Source organism: Strix uralensis, chromosome 16 (assembly GCF_047716275.1).
Source record: "Strix uralensis isolate ZFMK-TIS-50842 chromosome 16, bStrUra1, whole genome shotgun sequence".
Classification (NCBI taxonomy): Eukaryota; Metazoa; Chordata; class Aves; order Strigiformes; family Strigidae; genus Strix; species Strix uralensis.
The window spans coordinates 7479521-7498403 of record NC_133987.1 but is presented as its reverse complement, the minus strand read 5'-3'; the positions used below and the strand labels follow the sequence as shown (position 1 = coordinate 7498403).

Sequence of the window (18883 nt, the reverse complement as noted above, 5' to 3'; positions counted from 1 at the left end):
TTCTCCCCCCTACGATGGCCCTGAGGGGGAGGTACCTGCTGGGAGGGACGAGCAATGGGATGCTGGTTTCGGGTGCGTGGCATGGTGGGGGTCAGCACTAAGTCCCCTCCTCTGCTCGGTGATATGGAGAAGTGGAGATAAAAAAAAAATCCCTAAAGATGGGAAGGAGGTGGGAAGCCCAACAGCTGCAGCCCAGCCCAGGCCAAAACATCGCCTGCGGCTGGAGGAGCCGGGATGTCCAGGATGTGTCCCTACATCTCCCGAGACAGCCAAAACCAGGCAAAACTCAACCAGGTTTGATGCTGGGGCCAACCTCAGTTTCAGTGATGAAGACGGGGTGCAGCACGTGCTTTATGGAGGGGCTGGGGGCCACTCCAGCCCCCGTGCAGCCCCTTCGCTGCCCTTCACCTCCCACGGCCCGGCTCGGCACCAACGGGCTTTTAAAATCTAAAGCTTGTTTGGTAAAAGTAAGGTTTGGGAAAGGGGGGGCTGCCCAATCCACCCCCAAACGTACATCCCGGGGGGAACCTTCAACTTCAGACACGGGTTTAAGCGCCGCAGCAAGGGCCGAAGGAAGGAAGGATGTCCATTCCTGACTATAGACAGGGCGAAATTAAGGCTGTGCAGGAAACGCTGAGCAGCTCCGATGGCCGCACGCTCGCCCTCACTCCCCCAGTCACATCCGCCTGGGCACGAGCAAACCCGGCCGTGACACCCAGCTGTGACACCCGGCCTGGGGAGGAGGCAGGGTGGGGGGTTTGCAGGGCAGCCGAGGGTCTCCGAGCAGGGAAGGGGCTCCAGAGCCGCTGCACCACGGCAGGGAGGACCCTCACCCTTCCCCTCTCCCCCAGTTGCCAACACACATTTCCTTTCGCTTTTAAGGCTGGATTCTGCGTTTACCATCACTCCGGCCCCCCCCCCCCCCCCCCCCCCCCTTCCAGCCTTTCCCCCCACAACACACACATCCTGGTTTCCATTTAAAGAAACAACTGGAAACCATTTTCTATCCCGTCCAGTTTTTCCTCGGGAGCATGTGGAACATATTAAGCTTTTCCAGGAGGGTCAAATGGGCTTTGCCTTGCAACTTGCGGAGTTTTCAACTGCACAGGCTGAGATCTGGCGAAACAGCCCTGCCCGCTCACCCCTGCTGCTGCCTGTACGGAGCCCCAGCACCAAGCCAGTGGGGAGGGAAGGATGATGTTTTGCCTGTAACTAAAGCACAGAGGTAAAAGCCAGAGTGAACAAAATTTATTTACAAAAATTCAAATTACAATATAATACAGGAACTTTTTACACACAGAATATTAGAACAGTTTACTACCAGAAGGTAAAGAAAAATATTTTTGGGGTTTTTTTTGTTTGTTTGTTTTTTAATAAACCACCTATTTATTTTCAGCTATTGTTATACAAAGTTGCAGAACATGCACATCTTTACAGGGTTTCTTTCTTTTAATATAATGTTTTGCTAAGTGCAAATACTAAGTTTCTCTCTCCACCTTTAAGGCAAGTAAAATGGAACACTGCAATTAACCTTAAGAAGTACCTGTTACTGGATCAGCCTGGGCACAGCAACCTCCCTGTTGCCTTTTAAAGGACGAATGGTTTCAAGGACGGCAGAGCGGGAGGAAAAACGGGACCAGATCACGGATGGCTCTGATGGCTGTGCAGTAAGGTTTGGTTTTGTTTTTTTGTTTTTTTTTTAAATAAATCAACACAGTTAAAATATATGAACGCAGATCCAAGCGCTATCAGCAACCACAACTCGAGGTCTCTTGGGTTAGAGGGGAGGAGGAGCCACGGGCTTGGCTGTGGAGTAATTTGTGGTGAAATGGGTGTTTCCTCAGGGAGAGAAAGAAGCAGCGCTGGGAGCCCAGCGTCACCCCAGGGCTCAGTGGAGGGCTCAGCCCATCACAGACCAAGCACCGATTTCTCTTCTCTCAGACACAAATAAGCTCATGGTTTCACAGAGGACACGTAGACAGTGGTCCCCTCTCCCCCTGTCTCTACTGGGCTCCTCCAGGACCGCGACTGCTGCGCCACGGCAGCAGAAGACACTCACACCCCAAACAGGACAGACCACGGACACCAACCTCCCCTCGCCACCTCTGCCCGACGCTTCGCCATCCCTCTCCGCACTTCCCTCTGCCACAGCTTAGCTCTCGATGCCCGCACGTCTCCAGACACGCACCAAAAGATGGGATTAGAGCATCCTTTTTCGCTCCTGCTCCCAGCAACGTAGCCCTGTGCGACACATCGTGTCTCCTTCATAGTTTGAGTCACCAGTTCAGGAGCTGAGCTGTGCCCCAGCTGCCCGACCTCCCCTTCACACAGGCAGGTGCTGGGGGACAACCACCATCACCCTGACAGAGAAAGGCACGTGCTTTAGAGACACTGGAGGGCTCATCCAAGCCAGCCCCTGAGCCCACAAGATCTTGGCTATGAAAACCCCAGGATTCTCTTTCTGTAAGCAGCAGCCACACGTGCTTCTGCTGACCTGGGCCCATTTTCTTGCCACCTGCTGACGCTGTGAACACAGCCCTTCCCAAACTCATCAGGACGCCCTGCTCCTGGCTACTGCCGGAATCACCTGGAGCAAGGCAGGGTTTAAACCTGGCTAAAACCCAGCCAAGTAGCAAGCGATAAGCTCCTGCAGCCCCCAGACTACTTCCAGAAATAAATTTAAAAAAGCAAATGGTAGCAGCAAGGGAATACCACTTGGCTATTAATGCTAGAGAGACCACGGCACTAAGGAGCTGGATATGGTCAACCCACAGGCAATGCCCAAGAGGGGAGAAATTGCTGACTCAGCTCCAAAAAAGCATGGAAGTCCCCTCTGGGAGACCCTCCTGGGGACACCAGTCCCCAGGCGCTGTCCTGGGCCGCGGTGGATCTCTCCAGGAGCACCCCACCGACAGCCCATCGCTCGCTGCAGGCCCGTGGAGATGCTGTGCTGGGAGCAGTTACAGGGAGCTGCAAGCAAGGGTTTGGCAGAAGCTGTGAGGTGGAGGCAGGGATTTTTACCTGAAAAACAAATAAAACCAAAAGACATATAGACACTCAAATTCCAAGGGGAATAACAGGAGGGGAAATGCACCCAGCAGGTTCCCAGCAGGACGGAGCAGGATGAGGCCCAGACCAAACCACTCAGGGAACAACAGCACAACTGGGCTGCTAAAAGCTAGCCCAACGTTTCTGGAAGGGTTTTTTTTTTTCCACTCCAACCATTTTCTTTTCTAAAGGGGGCCTGTACCAGACAGTACAGCCAAGGGCTGTGGGGAAAGGGCTTTGTGCCAGCACTCCTCCGGCAGCCCAGCAACTACACCCTCTGCTTCTTACAAGGAAGTTTTGCTTTTCCTAAACCCTCACTTCCTCAGCCCAGCAATACTCGCATTTGCCTTTTAACATGCTTTTCCAAAGCCAATTAAGCTGAAACACACATTTTCAGAAGTTATGAAGCACCGTGGAAGCAGCCAGCTTCCTGCAGCAGAAGGCTTCAGCGGCCCGCCGGGTTGCAGGGGGTTCGGCTAAGGGGGCTCCCGCCTCACCATCGCCTGCATGCACGACTACAGGGGTAGTTCCTTATTTTTCTGCCACAGCACACATCACACACCACTGTCTACGCATCTAACTGGGTATTTGCCCAAGCCATTTTTGCAATGAAGGGCACAGCTTAGGCACCGGGTGCTTCTACCAGCTGTTTGAAGACTGCTGCCAGAACCAGAGGGAGATTTGGGATGCCAGATGGGAACAGCAAAGCAAAGGCCACGTTTTGGAAGTCAAAAGGCACCCAACTCTGGGGGAAAAAAAACTTGAGCCCTTCAAAGGGGGCAAGTTCAGTTCAGCCAAAGATTAGGGTGCCCGAGTCTTCTGCTACTTGCTAAAGCCCTGAGACACAACATGGCTCTGAGCTTCCCATCGAGATCTCAGCAACAAGACGGCTGCTGCATCCCCTCACTCGCAGAGCGAGAAATGCTATGAACAGTAGATTGACTTGGTTTTGAACAATTTATTTCTGCTGGGAGGTGCTAGCAGGTTACAGGGATGCTGGAGAACATGGGAACTCCAGCCTTGTGCCTCTCTACAGGCAGAAGGCCAGGGCAGCCAACTCCTGTTATCTTGTTCCTGAAGGTCTTAATTCAGACGCCAAGTCTCTCCTCCCTTCCCCCAAGATTCACTTGACTGTGCAGCAGCTGCTCTGGACAGCAGGAAGGTTGGATTTTTGGAAAGTCCCCGAGGAACGGCTGTATCTCTGCCGTCAAGTCTCACTTTCCCTCTCAACAGCTGCCTGAGTAGGCTTTGTCAAATCAAAGTATCTGGATGCCCAACACAGGGAGAGACCCCTTGAAAATGCAGCACCAAGCCCTGTTGCCACACAGGCTGAAATGTTTGATCGCAAAGTTTCAGAGAAGCTCTAGAGAGGGGTGTAGTGCAGGTACGCGTGAGTCAGAGCAGGTCCCCTTCCAGCTGGTTACACTGAGAGGGGCTGGAGCAGGAAGGGGGGTGATGTTACTGGGGTGGCTTTGCCCTGCAGTGACTCTACGCCAAGTGCTGTTTGAACCAGGTCAGAACCGGTGTCGAGGCTGAGGGCCAAAGTGCATAGGCAAGTTGTGCTCCAGCTGAACGTTGATCTGGGGAAAGTCATAGTTCACCCTCATGTTAGGTAACGGGGGGACGTAGGGTGCAGGGATAGGGCCGATGTTGAGGGGGATGTTATTGTACATGGGACGGACAGGAGGGAGCGGGAAGGGAGGGTGAACGAAGGGGTAAGGGGGCATCCGGGGTTGATGGAGGTTCTGAGGAACGGGTCTGGGGATGACTTCAATTCTCTGGATTTTCTCCATGGGCTTTTCTGCAGGAGGGCCGATCCGCTTGAAGCTGTTCTCTGCAGAGGGAGGAGAGAAAAAAACCAGTCATCCCACAAACAAAGACTCACCAAGCTTAGTCCACGGTCCTACATTTGCAGTCAGCATCCTCTGTCCCCAGCACGTTCCCTGCAGCACCACTGCTCGTCCCTTCCACGCTCCAGGCACTGCAGAGCGCAGTACGAGCTTTCCAGGTTGGTTCTTTTCATCAACACAACACCACAAAAGGGGAACATCTCCTTTGGAGGGATGTGGGGCAGCCCCTTGCATGCCCTTGTGCCTCCCACCAGAGAGCACAGAGGTTATTCTGCCCTTCAGCTACTTTACCAAGCTGAGAGGAGACAGGTCTGTGCATCCACCACACCCAGCGCCAAGTGAGAGCTGGACAGGAGCCTTGTGCCTCTCCACAGTCCCAGCAAAGGCCCGCAGGCAACAGCACTTTAAACCTAGACCTGTTCACAGGAGGAACAGGGTGGTGGCTTGCACTCCAGAGCAAGATTTGGGTGACGCCTCGTGCAGCACAGCAATGCACGGAGCAGCCTGCAAGCAGCCAGGCTGTGGGACGAGTCCAAGGAAGATCCAGAGACTTGTCAGTAGCTGGGAACCCTATGCTCTCCTGTTGTCCTCAGTCTGATCTCAAAGCACAGGTACAGACTATGACTTACCTCCATTTTTCTTCCTTTGCTCCTCTTCAGCCTCTTTCTGAATCTCCTGGATTATCTTCTCGTCATCTTCCTAGAAATCACAGGAGTATCAAGAATCAGAAGGTTAAGACCTGCTGCAGCAACCTTCTATTCTCTCAATGCTGCTTTTCTTTTCAGCACGTTTGCATGGGAATAAAAAGGTAAATTTGGCTGAATTGTCCTCATTTGGGGCTGACCTAGGTTTAGTCAAAGCAAGGCTGCGATGGGGGACTGCGGGATGAGTAACTTGCACAGAGCCAAGCCTACTCTACAGAGTATGACTAAGAGGCTCAGATCAGCTTTCCAGGGAGATCAGTGCTAAAATTCACTGACTTGATGGAAACCAGAGAACTGCAACCCAGCTCCGCCCATCTGAAGAGTTGCTGGAGAGCTGTTAATCTTTTAAATGGCAATAGTCTATTAAATATTTATATTACGCTAGCACTTCTAGAGTTTTTGGCGCAACAGCTGGAATTAACACAACTTAAATTCTGGCTCTAGTAGCTAAACGGTGCTGTGACAAGGCCATTTAGATCTTATCTGTAACTCTGAGGAGGGCATAAATCGCAATATGTTTCTTTAATGTCTATCTAGAGGTTATAGCAAGAATATTCAGACCCACTGCTCAACAAGAACGCAAGGACAAGCCAGAAATTGAAAGCGTCCTTCTGCCTCTCATCATCTTCAGTTTTCTCAACCCAGAGGAGCTGCAGTGAGACCAAATGATGCTCTGAAGCCTCAGGTGGCTGCAGGTACCTAGAGAGATGGCATTTACACCATTATTTATTAGATCAAGGGAGCACGGTGGACAAAGTCCTGGAAGAAGACCATGCAAGCTCTGAGCTAGGAGAGGCTTGCCTGGAGGGATGGCCAGAGGCATCGACAGCCCATAGGGTGCAGGCAGCTCTCAGGCTTTACACCGGCCGTGCTAGCGTTGGCATGAAACCAGAGATTCACCCCAAATCATGCTCCAGCATCAGCTGTCCACTTCCAAGAATGCCTGTGAAAAATGAGTTTCTTCATCGCACCACAGCATGCAACAGCTATCGGGGTAACAAAGATTACACCAAACAACTAAAGAAGACAACTCCCTTTTAGTGCAAGGCAGCAGATGCTTCTGCTGGCCATATGTGCAGCGATGGCAACAGAGGTCCTCCTGGTCTCTGCAGGGTTGCATCTGCTGCTGCTTCGTGTCCATCGGGATGAAACACTACCTGGCACTTTCAGAAAACAAATGAGCATAGCTAAGCCTCCCTGACAGTGTTTGTACTCTTGATGTTGGTTATTAGGGAAGAAGGCCAAGAACAGGAGCTGTTAGATGACACACAACACCTGCATCGGGCACGCTGGGTCTACCTGTGTAGGAAGGAGCATTTGGTTTGCTTCAGCAAGCGCTAGCGGTGGAGCCGGAGGGAAGCCCCACGCCCCACGTACCCCACAATGTGCAAGACACTGCTTAGTTTTATTCATCCTAATTTCAGTACTGCCAAAACCCATAAATTTCTTCCTGAACACTCTTAATGTGGAAAATATCCTCTATTTTGAAGAGTGCTCTGGGACTAAATTTGAAATATGCTCCATGTGTGCAGCTACGTTGAAATTATTTTAAGTCTAGCCAGCTTCCCAGTTCCAATCTCACGGTCCTGCACATGTCAAGCAGCAACGCCTGGGAGCCTTGCTAAAATGTCCCCTCCTCTCACCACCAGATAAGGTTTCCCTGGGAGACCAAAGTTATCTTAATCTGCAGAAAGCCATCAAACTCAATACACTTCCCTCCCTTTTATTATTCTGTGAGTCAATGGTTAAAATTAAGACTTTCCAGGACACACTTTTTTTTTTTTTTCTCTCCAAGCAGGCTGCTTCCATGGACTGTTAATTACAGCCTATCTATCTCCATAAAAACTGCTGAAGAATGGCTCTCCTGAGCCTATACAGGACTTCTAATTACCCCCCAAGTACCAGACTGCGGCGTTCCCTGGCTGGAAAATCACCTGGGCATGATCCACAACAGGCCACCAAACCTCCGCTGCCCGAGCAGCGCTCTCAAAGGGTGGCCCCAAAGCTTCAAGATTTCAATATTTTTCTTTTCAGAATAATTTTTGCAAAGCTGTTGAAAATGGAGATAGCCACCTCTCCCATCTTATTGCCACTTACTGGAAAAGATGCACCTGAAGGTTTTTTTTTTAGTTATCTGACAAGTAAGAAACATATTTTAAGCTCAGCTGAACAAGATCACCCTATCTCCTATCTCCTTCCCTCGCACAAAGGCATAAACCTCACCTTAAAGCCTAGAAACACGCAAAAGTCCCTTCTAACGTAAAAAAAAAGTTTTACTTGCTTTAAGTAAGTAAAGTTTTACTTACTTTTTACTTACTTTACTTAAAGTCTGGGATTAACCCTCTGAAACAGTGCTTTTCAGGGACACTACTGTCCTGCCACCCCCCCGGCGTGGTGCTGCAGCTCCTGCAAACCCCACTGTTGATACCGGTCAGTCCCGCAGAAGTCTGGCGAATCGGACACATCAACAAAGCAATTTTCCAAGATCCTCCTGCAGCGAGTGCTACTCATCCCTCCCGGTTTAAACTGCAGCTGACCTCCACACTAATGAGGGATGGACAAAGCCATCTGCCCCTGGGGCTGGCGGGCCAGCTGCAAGCACGCAAGGTGATGCTGGCTTCAATTACTGCAGCTCCCAGAGCGCCAGGGAAAAGCATAACAGCAAACCCCATCTGCCAGATCTCCAAAATGACGTCTGCCTCGCAAGGACAACATAAACCACATCACCTCAGATGCAGCAGCCAGAGATCCTTACTCAAGCCCATCCCCTCTTGGTCTTCAAGAGGGAGGCAAACATCACAGCACACCCTGGATACAAAAAACCTGCCAAGAACAGACCTGGATTGGGACGACGAGTTCCCGACTAGTTCTGCAACTGCAAATCACAGCAGAGGCATATCAAAGCACATCTCCAAGAACAGAAGTTATCAGCTTTGTTGTTTCTCTGTTGATAAAAGAGTATTCTCACATTGGAAGGTTGAGAAGTATTTGTACTTAATCCTACAGACCAAGCCTTGGCTTGGAATTTTTTTGCAGTGTTTCTGAAAAATTGGTATCTATTAATACAGAAGGAACAAAAACACACGGCACAATAGGCACCTTCCTACTTAAGAGGCAGACATTAACCTGGCAAGTGATGAATACACAGCACAGCTCAATACCTGCAGTATTTAGGAAAGATCCATGTCCCAGCTGGAACAAAAAAATTGATCATCTGTGTACGGCAAGATAAATTTAGGATATTTGTGAAGGAAAGCCGATGCCACAAGTTATGGCTGTTATATATTGCACTGGCACAGGTCAGAATTAAAAACCAAGTCAGTCCTGCAAATATTTACCATGTGCAACAGTGATTTTTGCAAAACTCTGCTAATTCTTTGAGAAGCAGAAGCTGTTTTTTTGATTCCACAGTTAATTGGAGGGAGATGACAGATTCATCTAGGGGTAAAGCATCCCCACAAAAAATGAAGTTTTCATTAGCACACTTATGGCTGGCTGTTGTGGTGAGAAACCATTTAATGTCACATGGAGTGGAGGCTGCAGGACAATTTCAAAAGCCTCTTGTGTCCATTTTCCTGAGCGGGTTCAAGTCCCTTAATAAAGGATTAGATTATAATTTTAATAGCCTGTTCACAGGCTGTATGGATTGAAGGGCTTTATCTTGTCAAGTTAACAGTCATCTTCCTGTCAGCTGCCTTGCCTACAGCAAAAAAAAAAAAAGTGAAAATCAAAAAGCTACCCCCCAAACCCTGGGGGGGTCTCACTACAGGCCAGCCCACATGTTTTTTGAGCAGGGATGTAACTTGGCTCTTCTCCTGAGAAAGAAAAATGCAGGGCAACGCTATAGCACGGCCCTTCCCCACGCTCCATTGCATCACGGGAGAAGGGAGGTGGCCAAGAGAAAAATGCAAAGGATCTATGAGATGTATTCACTCTTCTTATCTGCAAACACCACAGAGAGCAAACGCCATTATTAACAGCAGCTGCATTTTTAAGTGGCAAACCAGGACTGAGCTCTGCCCCAAACCTAAGAGCAGGATGCTCTTTGTAGGAACCATCCCCAATCCTGTAGCCAAAAAAAAAAAAAAAAAAAAAAATGTTTGTCCATGGACAGACAGCGCCTGCCCTTGTGATCCCCCACCTGTGAAAGGATCTCGGCATGGAGGAGGCTTTTCCTTTCAGCCCTCTGCCATTGAATCCAGGGAATGCGGCGAGCACGGAGCCAATCACAGCAGAAAGGATGGCTCGGGTCTGTGGATGGATTAACTAAAGAGCTGGGCTGGGTTGCTAAGCGAGGCACCTTTTCATGGCAAGGAGGCCCGTTTCAACAAGGCTGGTACAGAGAAACCACGTCCAGCATCCATGCAGGGCCCTGCACACACGCAGAAAGAGCCGCCGGAGAAACAAACAGCCCATGGGGAACAAGAAAATACAGCAGCAAAGGAGATAAAAGCTCCGCAAGTCACACCTCCTCTGCCCAGAACAAAAGTGCCATCCCTGGAGCTTTTGAAAGCTCTGTTTTTATCTACTGTGCCTCTCGTTATCTTTAATTATTAAGTGTCATGGGAAAGCGGCTGCTCGCCTCCTGAAAGAGGGAAAACAAGAGACCTGGTAACTATTTCTGGGCTGCGCAACCCCTCCCCTGTCTTTAGAAAGTGCCTTCACCACCACTGCCTCCCCCTTTCTGGCTTTTTACTGCTTTCTTTTTCCACGTATGTGTGGCCGCAGCCGTTACTAATAAACTTGAAATGATTTTTCACGACGGAGGCTTCCAAAGGACTAAGGGGTTTTGTTTCAAATCATTCCCAGATCAGCTGCGGAGAGCCTGAGCAAGAACAGGCATCGGCTGTCTCCGGCGTGTTCCTCCATGCAGCAGGAAGCAGGGGATAAAAGCTGTGTTGTAACTGGAACAGGGCATCCGCAGTGCTGCAGGAAAAGGGGGGCCAGGACGGGGATGAAGCACACGCTGGCGTTTTAAGAAATGCAGAGTTATTTTAGCAACAGGCATTCCATATTGATGGCTTTCTGTGAATACTGCGGATTAACCGTATGCTTATGATTATGGCATTTTATAGCATGTTAAAAAAATAAAACCAACCAACACACCCTAAATTTCGGGGTGCTTCCCCCTCTCCAAATCCTAAAGGCAGTGCTGTGTACTTCATGCATGTCCTTAATGCATTTGAAGTTTTACACAGTCTTCGCTCAACATCTTCTTTTTATAATGCTAGAAAGAGGGATAATTGCAAACACCTTATCATGATTAGTCTTTTGCTTTGAACTTTAATGATGGGCCTTTGGGAGTGTTTTAAGAGTTTACTGAAAACATCTTAAACTTTAAAGCCAAAAAAACTGCTATGCAGTATTATTGATAGTCCAGAGATGAGTATTAAATTAAAAATAATAATACGAGACCAGAACCTGGTTTACCAAAACAGTCAGACTGCATTAGTCAAATCGCATCACAGGATTTGAACAAACTGACTAAAACACGCACATCAGCCTCAAGTTTGCTACAGATATTTAGAAATCAGGGAAAACACAGCCCCCAAGTCCCAGAGCCTGCTGTTTGCAGAGCCAATTCTCACTGCTCCATCCCGAGCTTTGTCTCTGGCAATATTGCATCAGCTCCTCCTGTAGCCAGCAACGTCTCAGCGAGCAGAGCCAAAGCCAGCGCGGGCTGCAGAACAGGCACACGAGGACTTTTGGCCAAGCAGCTTACTGAGAAGAGCTCCTGGCACATGTCCGTATCCTACAGGGGCCCAGGGCACCGATTAGCTCTGGAAGAAATGCAGCGATTAAGCGATTATCGCCTGCTACCCTGGAAGCTGCTGACCACAGCCCGATTGCAGCTTGTCTCTGAGCCAGCAAATATTGCACCAATACTTTTAAATTAGACTCCAGTCTGATTACAGTATAGGGAAGGTTAACTAACCTTTTATTATGGGAAATTTTGAAGCATCTGCTTTACTCTCTCAAGATCATTTGAGACAAAGACTAACAGATGCTGCAGTTCCTAGAGGACTGTCTTTAATCTGTTTTTAACCCAAGCTAATGAATAGGTCTACTTATACTTTTGCAAGAATCATTTCAGACTCAGAAAATGTTAAACATTTGGAAAAGAACAAAGGATCCCTATTTTAAAGAAACCTGAATTTTGCTGTAAATAACGGGGAGTTAGACCCAGCACAGATCCTTCACAAAGGTATGAAATCCAGGTCTGACAAAGCTGAAGTCTACATCTGTGAAATGCAAATGGACAAGATCATGGTACTGTGATCACGCCACTGGTCTGCTGAAGACAGTTCTAGGTTAAGGCTGTACATAAGTATATCAGAAATCAGAACAAAAGCATCCTGTCACCCTCTGGAAGCCAGGCTTTGGTGCCACGTGTGCCCTCCCCATTTTGCAACAGGGCCTAATTCAGGAAGAGGAGTGGCAGCTCCTAAGCAATGGGCTACAAATTTCACAGGTGATGAGATGACCCAGTCTTGTCTTCTCTGTACTTGCACACAGGCAGAGCATGGCTGCAAACATGTGCAAGCCCACAACAGATACTCTCCTCCTATATGTACAGCATCAGCTGTCTACTGACTTCAACAGAATAGAAGACATTGAGCCAAAAGAGGAAACAGCAGAGTTGAGAAAGGCACAAGAAGATGCCAGTGCAGCAGCCAGCAGAGCTGGGATGGGGTAATCCCTTGGATGGCCATTGTCCCTCACAAAGGACAAGACACTACTGAAACAATGGCCTTTTGCTCTTTCATAGCTCCATGTCAAGGTTCAAATTCATTCCCCCTCTTCACGCCTACCACTTTAACTCCTGTTTACATGTCCATAGGAGAGCACAGATCACCCAGGTGGGACTGGGTTAGTGTCACTAAGCCCCTTACGAAGGGGGACAATGCACACAGGTATCTATCATTTCAGCCTTAGAAGCCAACAGCTCAGTTTCACGTTATTCTTTGCACCGCAGCGAGGACAGTTACCCAACTTCACCTCCTCAGCCCACCAGTGCTCCGTCATCCAAAGGAAAAAAAAAAAAACCCCACAAAACAAAACAAAACAAAAAGAGCAGGCAGTGCCAGCTCTTTGCTGACGGTGGGAAATTTTTCTTTGCCACAACATTGGTTAATTAGAGAGCTGGGAAGGGCCTAGTGACAGTGCCCTCTTTGTGCTGTTTATTTATTTATTTATTTTTAAGTACAGTATGAGCTTTTTGAGAGGCCTCATGTTTTCTCTGGCTCTGAACAAATGCCATCACCCAGCACAATTAGCAGCCTGACGGGAACAAAGGACAGCAGCGCTGACGAACCCTGAATCACATCCTGGTGGAAAACAGGGAGGAGTGGGACAGGAATCCAGGCAGCGAATAACCAGGTGTTGGAAACGCTACAGGGGTGCCTAGGAGGTGTCTGTGTTTAATTTAACACCTCGCAGTGATAGGATAAGGTGGAGAATAAAGGCAGGCAAGCAGAGGACTAGGAAGTTTACACTAGTTGGGACACTGCTGGGAGATCCCCAAGAGCCTGAAGGTAGGAAGGGGAGATTTAGAGTGGCTTTTCCTTGGCTCTGTGCAAGCGCAGGATTGTGCACATCCCCTGCAGAAAGAGAGGCCAGTAGCTGTCTGGCAAGCTGCAGCAGCCTGAGACAAAGAAGTGTTGGGACAAACCAAGCTCAGACAAGCCCTGGGAAGGCAGATCCACATTCACGTTTGCTCTACTGCTTTGCTGAAATCAGGAAATTCAACTCCTGCTCCTACCTACACTCCTTCCGGATTTCTGGTATTGAAGACCTCTATTTACAGAGATGCTGCACTAAGTTTTCCCATGCCTGTCACAGCTACAAGCTGTATTAAGTTACTACAGTTTCCCTTACAGCTCAGTCCATGCTTCAGTTCTCCCTTTGCAGCTGTTGACAACAGCCGTGAGAACAGACCCAACTATAACTCGGGTCCGTGGGCTTGCAGGCAGTGTTCTTGGTGGGTCCATCCACCTCTGCGAAGGGACTTGCAGAGCCAGCAGCAGGATGATCTGGGCACCAAAGAGACACAACTCCCCTTACCCCCAGATGCAAAGCTGTACCAAATAGCATCTCAGCTGCAAAACTAGGAACAAGTCCCAATAATCCCAGCGCCTGCTACCGTGCCTGGTGCCAGCACACGCTCCCCACCAGCTCCTTCCACAAACCCCGCTCCCCAGAACAACACTCAGAGAACTCCCAGCCAAAGCCCTCGACTAACAGGAGCTGTTTTTCCCTAAAGCAACACCAGTTCCTTCCAAGTTGCGGTCAGATGTGACTCTGTGCTGATGTAGGCTTCCAGTGTGTTTTTTAGCTGCCTTGGGAAAGGAAAAAAGCTGTGCTGTCTAAAACCAGCCGTTTTCCTCTGGTGGAAGGCATGTATTTCAACACGCTGCCATCAAACAGTAATTGAAATCAGGGTGCGGAATCATTCACAAAAGTCCTTCGTTACTTACTGTGGGATCTGTCCAGAGAGAGCACTTTGCACAGTCCTGGCAGGGAGCCCCGGGTGAGCGGGGGTGTTGGCAGAAGTGGTCGTACCCGTTAATGGCAGCCCGGCAGAGGTAGCACATCTGAGCACCGCAACGGCAGGACATGCGGTTGCAACCCTCCGATTTAATTAGGCCAGTCCCACACTTGTGGCATTTTCTAATTCGGGCGGCTGTCATTTTCTCTTCTCTGCAAGGCAAGAGGAAGGAGAAGAATTAGAGAAGGGGAGTTTTCAGTCACCAGCCTGCAGTAAAATTACTGTTACGCTATCCCAGCGATGCTTTTACCCCCCTCCCCAGTGCACCTCTCCCCATCCTCTTTCCTCCTACGCCATCCCCGCGGTCCACCGCTGTTCCAAGGAGGTCTGGGCTCAGCTCCACTTGGAGCCAACCCATGACAACTCAAGAACAAATTAAGTGAAAGAAAGTCAATCACTGGCTGTGTGCTACAGACCCGATCCTGGTTTCCATGTGAGCCAAAACGCCACAGCACCAAGCTCTGGCTTGGGAGGAATTTAAGCCGTAAGTTGAAGGGCCAAAGGGCATGTGGATGCTTGACTTGGCTGTGGAGAAATACGGCCTGGGAGATAAAGTTCAGGAAAAGCAAACCCTTGGCTGTCATCTGCTAGCTAGTTTTATGTTTGCCTGTTGCTTCGGCTACAAAGTTGCCATGACCATATTTTTTTTTTTAACCCTGGCTGATACGCTCCAGGTTTGATTTTTGTTAAATTTAAATCAGTAACTGAAAAATAATCACATCTTTCCCCAGAGAGGCTGGGTTTTCCCTCTTAAGATTCCCTACGTACATTTTCCAGACGTTATTGCTTTAGGTTCAAGGGACACGTTTTGCTCTAATGGGGCACAAATGGGAATCCAGGACAAAGCACAGTCCCTGTCCCCAGGAGACATCCTGGCAGCGACACGCACTCCAGTGCAAAGGCTCAGCTCGCGGCAATACTATTTTGGCACAGAAATGGAGAAAAGCCTCGGTCATTTAATTAAAAGACTTAAGAATATAAGTTGTCATCCTAAGGGCCAATTTTCTGACCGCTGGAGATCACGTTACAATTTAATTCACAACCTAGAAGTGAAATCTGATGACAGAAGAGTAAAGAGACAGTGTTTTCATTGAGGGAAGCACAGCTCTCTGGCCGTGCTGACCTGACAGTGGGGAATGATCTTCCTTAACCAGGGATCTCCACCCAACTACTTTAGTGGACCTGCAAAGTCAACATATGTTTGGGAGACGACAGGGAGGTATTTTTGAGGAGGATCCCAGCAGCAAACCAGCACACAGCACAGCCCCACAAACCGCTCTGTCAGCACAACCAGAGGAGCAGGGAATGGCAAGGTGGGAACTTCAGCTGCCTTGCAGCCACCCAAAGCTCCCACGCAGTTATACCTGGCATGACCTGCACCCAGGCATTTGGAGATATGCTAAGAATAGAGATGAAAAAAACCCAACTTGTGACTGACTTTCCTCTGAGCTGCAGCTGCTCTTCCCTCCGCTACTCAACAGGATGCTGCCGATGCAGATTTTTTTTTTTTTGGAAACTTTGAGCAAGGCAGGAAGTTTGGCCTGAGCTCCAGCTGTGCTTCCCTTTCCTTATGCAAGGCTTCAAAAGGAAGCTTTTATTGTATCAGGCAGTTAGACTCATCTACCCACAGAAACGTTCTGCTAAAGGTTTTGAAACTACTATTTTCTTCCTTATTAGGGACATGACAACTTATTCCTCCTCCCTCTCACCCCTCTTTCCTGCAGGGAAAGGAGTGGCAGAGAAGAAAGTCACAAGTCTGTGAAGATTTTGTTCTGAATTAGGGACTGCAAGATGAGCAAGCAGCAGTCATTCAGCCTCCCAGTGGTGGAGCTTTCCAACCTCTACTCATGCCAGACAGACTAAATCAGAGAGAAAAGGATTGGGCAATGTGGGCAAGTCCCACTGGACTGCAGACACGCAGCTCCATGGATGAACCTTCCCTTATTTCCTAAAGGCAGAGGATTTTGTCATTTACTGTAGCAATAAGAGAGATCGAACTTCAAAAGATTTTAGGGAAACACTCAGGATTTACACCTGTGTATTTCAAAATGTGACTCCATTCTGTAACAATTCCTACAAACCAGTTAGAAACAGAGACAAGCTTCTGTAAGAAAACACATTCCCTCCCACAAAGCCAGAAAGCAGTAGCTGAGTAAGCCACGCATCCCACTCCAGATTTTCAAAGGGTAATAATGACTTACTGTGACTCAATACACTCCTTTGCCTCTGTGCAACACCTCCCTTCTCCCCCCAAGCGACACTAATGGGGATTTCTCACCTCTGAGAAGGACCAGGTGCCAGCCTGCGAGACACCAGGCTAGCCAGAGGAACAGGCTGGTCTGGTGACAACTCTCCCACGTTCTTGAATTACCAGCTGGATCTGCTGCCAAGTATCTTTCACAGAAAGAAATCCCATCCTAGGAGCCTTCTGACCCCTCAGCTTTGACATGCCTAGGACCTCCCTGATGGAAGGTAGTGATGCCCAGGAGAAGTTTAGGGCCTCTGCTAGTCACAAGAACACAGGGGCTTCTCACTCCCTCCACACCAGACTGTATTGCCTACAGTATTGCTATTACGAGTTCATTTACCCCCCTATTTTTACCTGGTTATGGAGTTTACTTACATGGATGTCCTGTATTTGATGTCATCCTTCTCGGCCAGCTGCTCGCAGGTGAGGTTCATGTGCTCCTTCCACAGCCCCTGGCACTTCCGACATGTTTCCTGAGGAGGATAACAAGCATTAAGGGAAAAGAAGACCCAGCACACCACTAACAGCATCAGGAATTGGAAAAATTCCCATCTCTTGCCCCACCACGCTGCAGGTTTTCAGTTGAGGATGGGGCTGGCAGTATAGTATAGACTGTCTGCAGGTCTGTCCTCCACTGGAGACCAGAATAAGTCCATGAAATAATGGGAGCCAAGGGTTTTTCCAAGGCACAAGAACCCAGGTACAGAATGAGTCCATAAATCCTAGTTCACCTAAAACCCACGGAACAGCTACCAGGTTCATCCGTTACTTCCTGGAGGAGACGGCAGAGATGAAAACATGGTGCTAGAGGACATCAAGTTCATGCGTTTCCTGACCGAAATCCTTCACCTTCATATAAAGGGCTTCTAGACCAGCAGGCAATGAAAACCTTACAGCTGCATCAAAAACTGCTTCACCATGCATACAAGCAAATCCACATTATGCTTTGTGAAACCTCACAAAATAAAGTTAAGGCAGTTTACGTGAGTAAACAGCTTAAAAAGGCAGGATGTGGGCCAATATCCGTAAACCAGAGGTGGAATATGAACAACCATTTATGAATTTAACCAGAACTGAACTAAACTTAGAGCAAGTGACTGAACTCTCCTGTTCTTATAAACTCTTTAGCAAAAGCCTCTAATCCAGGACTGGTAAAGCTGCATGGAGCTGGGGAGGCACTACTGGCAAGGGAACTTGGACTAACACTGGGGATAGAGTTGATTTTTTCGGTTGGCTGGCCAAAGAAAACATAATTTTGTTTTGGGTCAAACAAGAGATTTTCCTTTAATTTGAGGAAGATTAAAAAACATCCAGATCAAACTTGGAAAAAGTACATGTTTCACAATCCAACTGTTTCATCTTCAGGATGGCTGGGGCTCAGGCTTTTAAATCCAACTTTCTCCCCTTGGCAGGAAAACCCATATGGCTGTGAAGCATCCTCTTCCCCTCCACAGCAAAGAAGGTCCCAAAAGAGCTTTGCCCAGCTCTGGTCGCACTATTAGCAAAAGACAATGGTTGCAGAGACAGATCTTATTTGATTGCATTACCTTCATTTTATTCTAATGATGAACTTGGATGTTTATATGAGATACGATAGAAGTAACTGCTTGAAGACACACGTAGGCAGCAACACTCTTTTGATCGCGAATCAGACAAACAGGATGAAGACCAAAGCTTCCAAGGAAGCCACCCCAAGGAGGAGGGGGGTGCAAAATGTTGACGTGTTTATATTTGTGCTTGCTGGGAGATGCGTAACAGCTTGTGCTTTCATCTGGAGAATTAAAGCCTCCTCGTCCTGGCTGGTAAGCCGGACATGTTTGCAGACTGCAGGGTAAGGGCTGTAGTAAGAGGAGAGCCAAGCCTGCAACTGTGTCCCAAAAGCTCAGCAGAGGATTTGGTGATCACTTATCTTGCAAATGCACCCTTTGGCAGGCAGGCACTAGTTTTAAAGAGGCAGTAAATGTCTGGTTCTATTGATCCTCATGAATCATTCATCATACACCATGTTTTCCTGCTAGAGCTGTTAAAACAGGCACCATTTTGTGTGCATTTGTTGGCAGGCCACGTCTGGCTGTTATCGGCACGGGAAGATCAGACTTGGAGCTGTACAGGTACCTCGATGAAGACCCACCTTCCCCTTTTATTCTCGACACCTGGCCACATGCCATTCCGAGATAAAAAGTTCTGTAGGTTTCAGTTTTTTACATATATCAAGGGTTAAAAACAGTCTTTGGAGTCCTGCTACACAGAACGACTTTCACATGCCAGCAACAAAGATTTAACAGCTTTCTGCCAGAAGGGTTGGCACACTTTCCAGCCAGGAGCCTACTATTCCCAATTACTTAACTCCAGGAGCCTCCTTTGCTGCTGAATTAGAAATGATGCCCTTCTGAAGCAGATGGTGCCGCTTATACTTTTGTACCAAGTCGTTCCCTTTGCCTTTTGCTACTGCCACCATCCTTGCTTTGCACGCTGCAACTATTTG

The 18883-nt window shown here is 48.5% G+C and overlaps 1 protein-coding gene across 5 annotated transcripts in view; it reads right to left on the bottom strand.

Moving 5' to 3' along the window:
• Positions 1-1233: 1233 nt before the first annotated feature.
• Positions 1234-18883, bottom strand: part of RNF216 (ring finger protein 216) — an 81287-nt gene continuing 63637 nt past the window's right edge. For all 5 annotated transcript variants that reach the window (XM_074885829.1, XM_074885830.1, XM_074885831.1 and 2 more), the window contains 4 exons: positions 16774-16871; positions 14080-14302; positions 5528-5597; positions 1234-4882 (listed from right to left, as the gene is read on the bottom strand). In XM_074885829.1, coding sequence (XP_074741930.1) covers positions 4563-4882; positions 5528-5597; positions 14080-14302; positions 16774-16871 — 711 coding nt within the window. In that variant the 3' untranslated portion in view covers positions 1234-4562. The remainder of the gene's footprint in view (positions 4883-5527; positions 5598-14079; positions 14303-16773; positions 16872-18883) is intronic.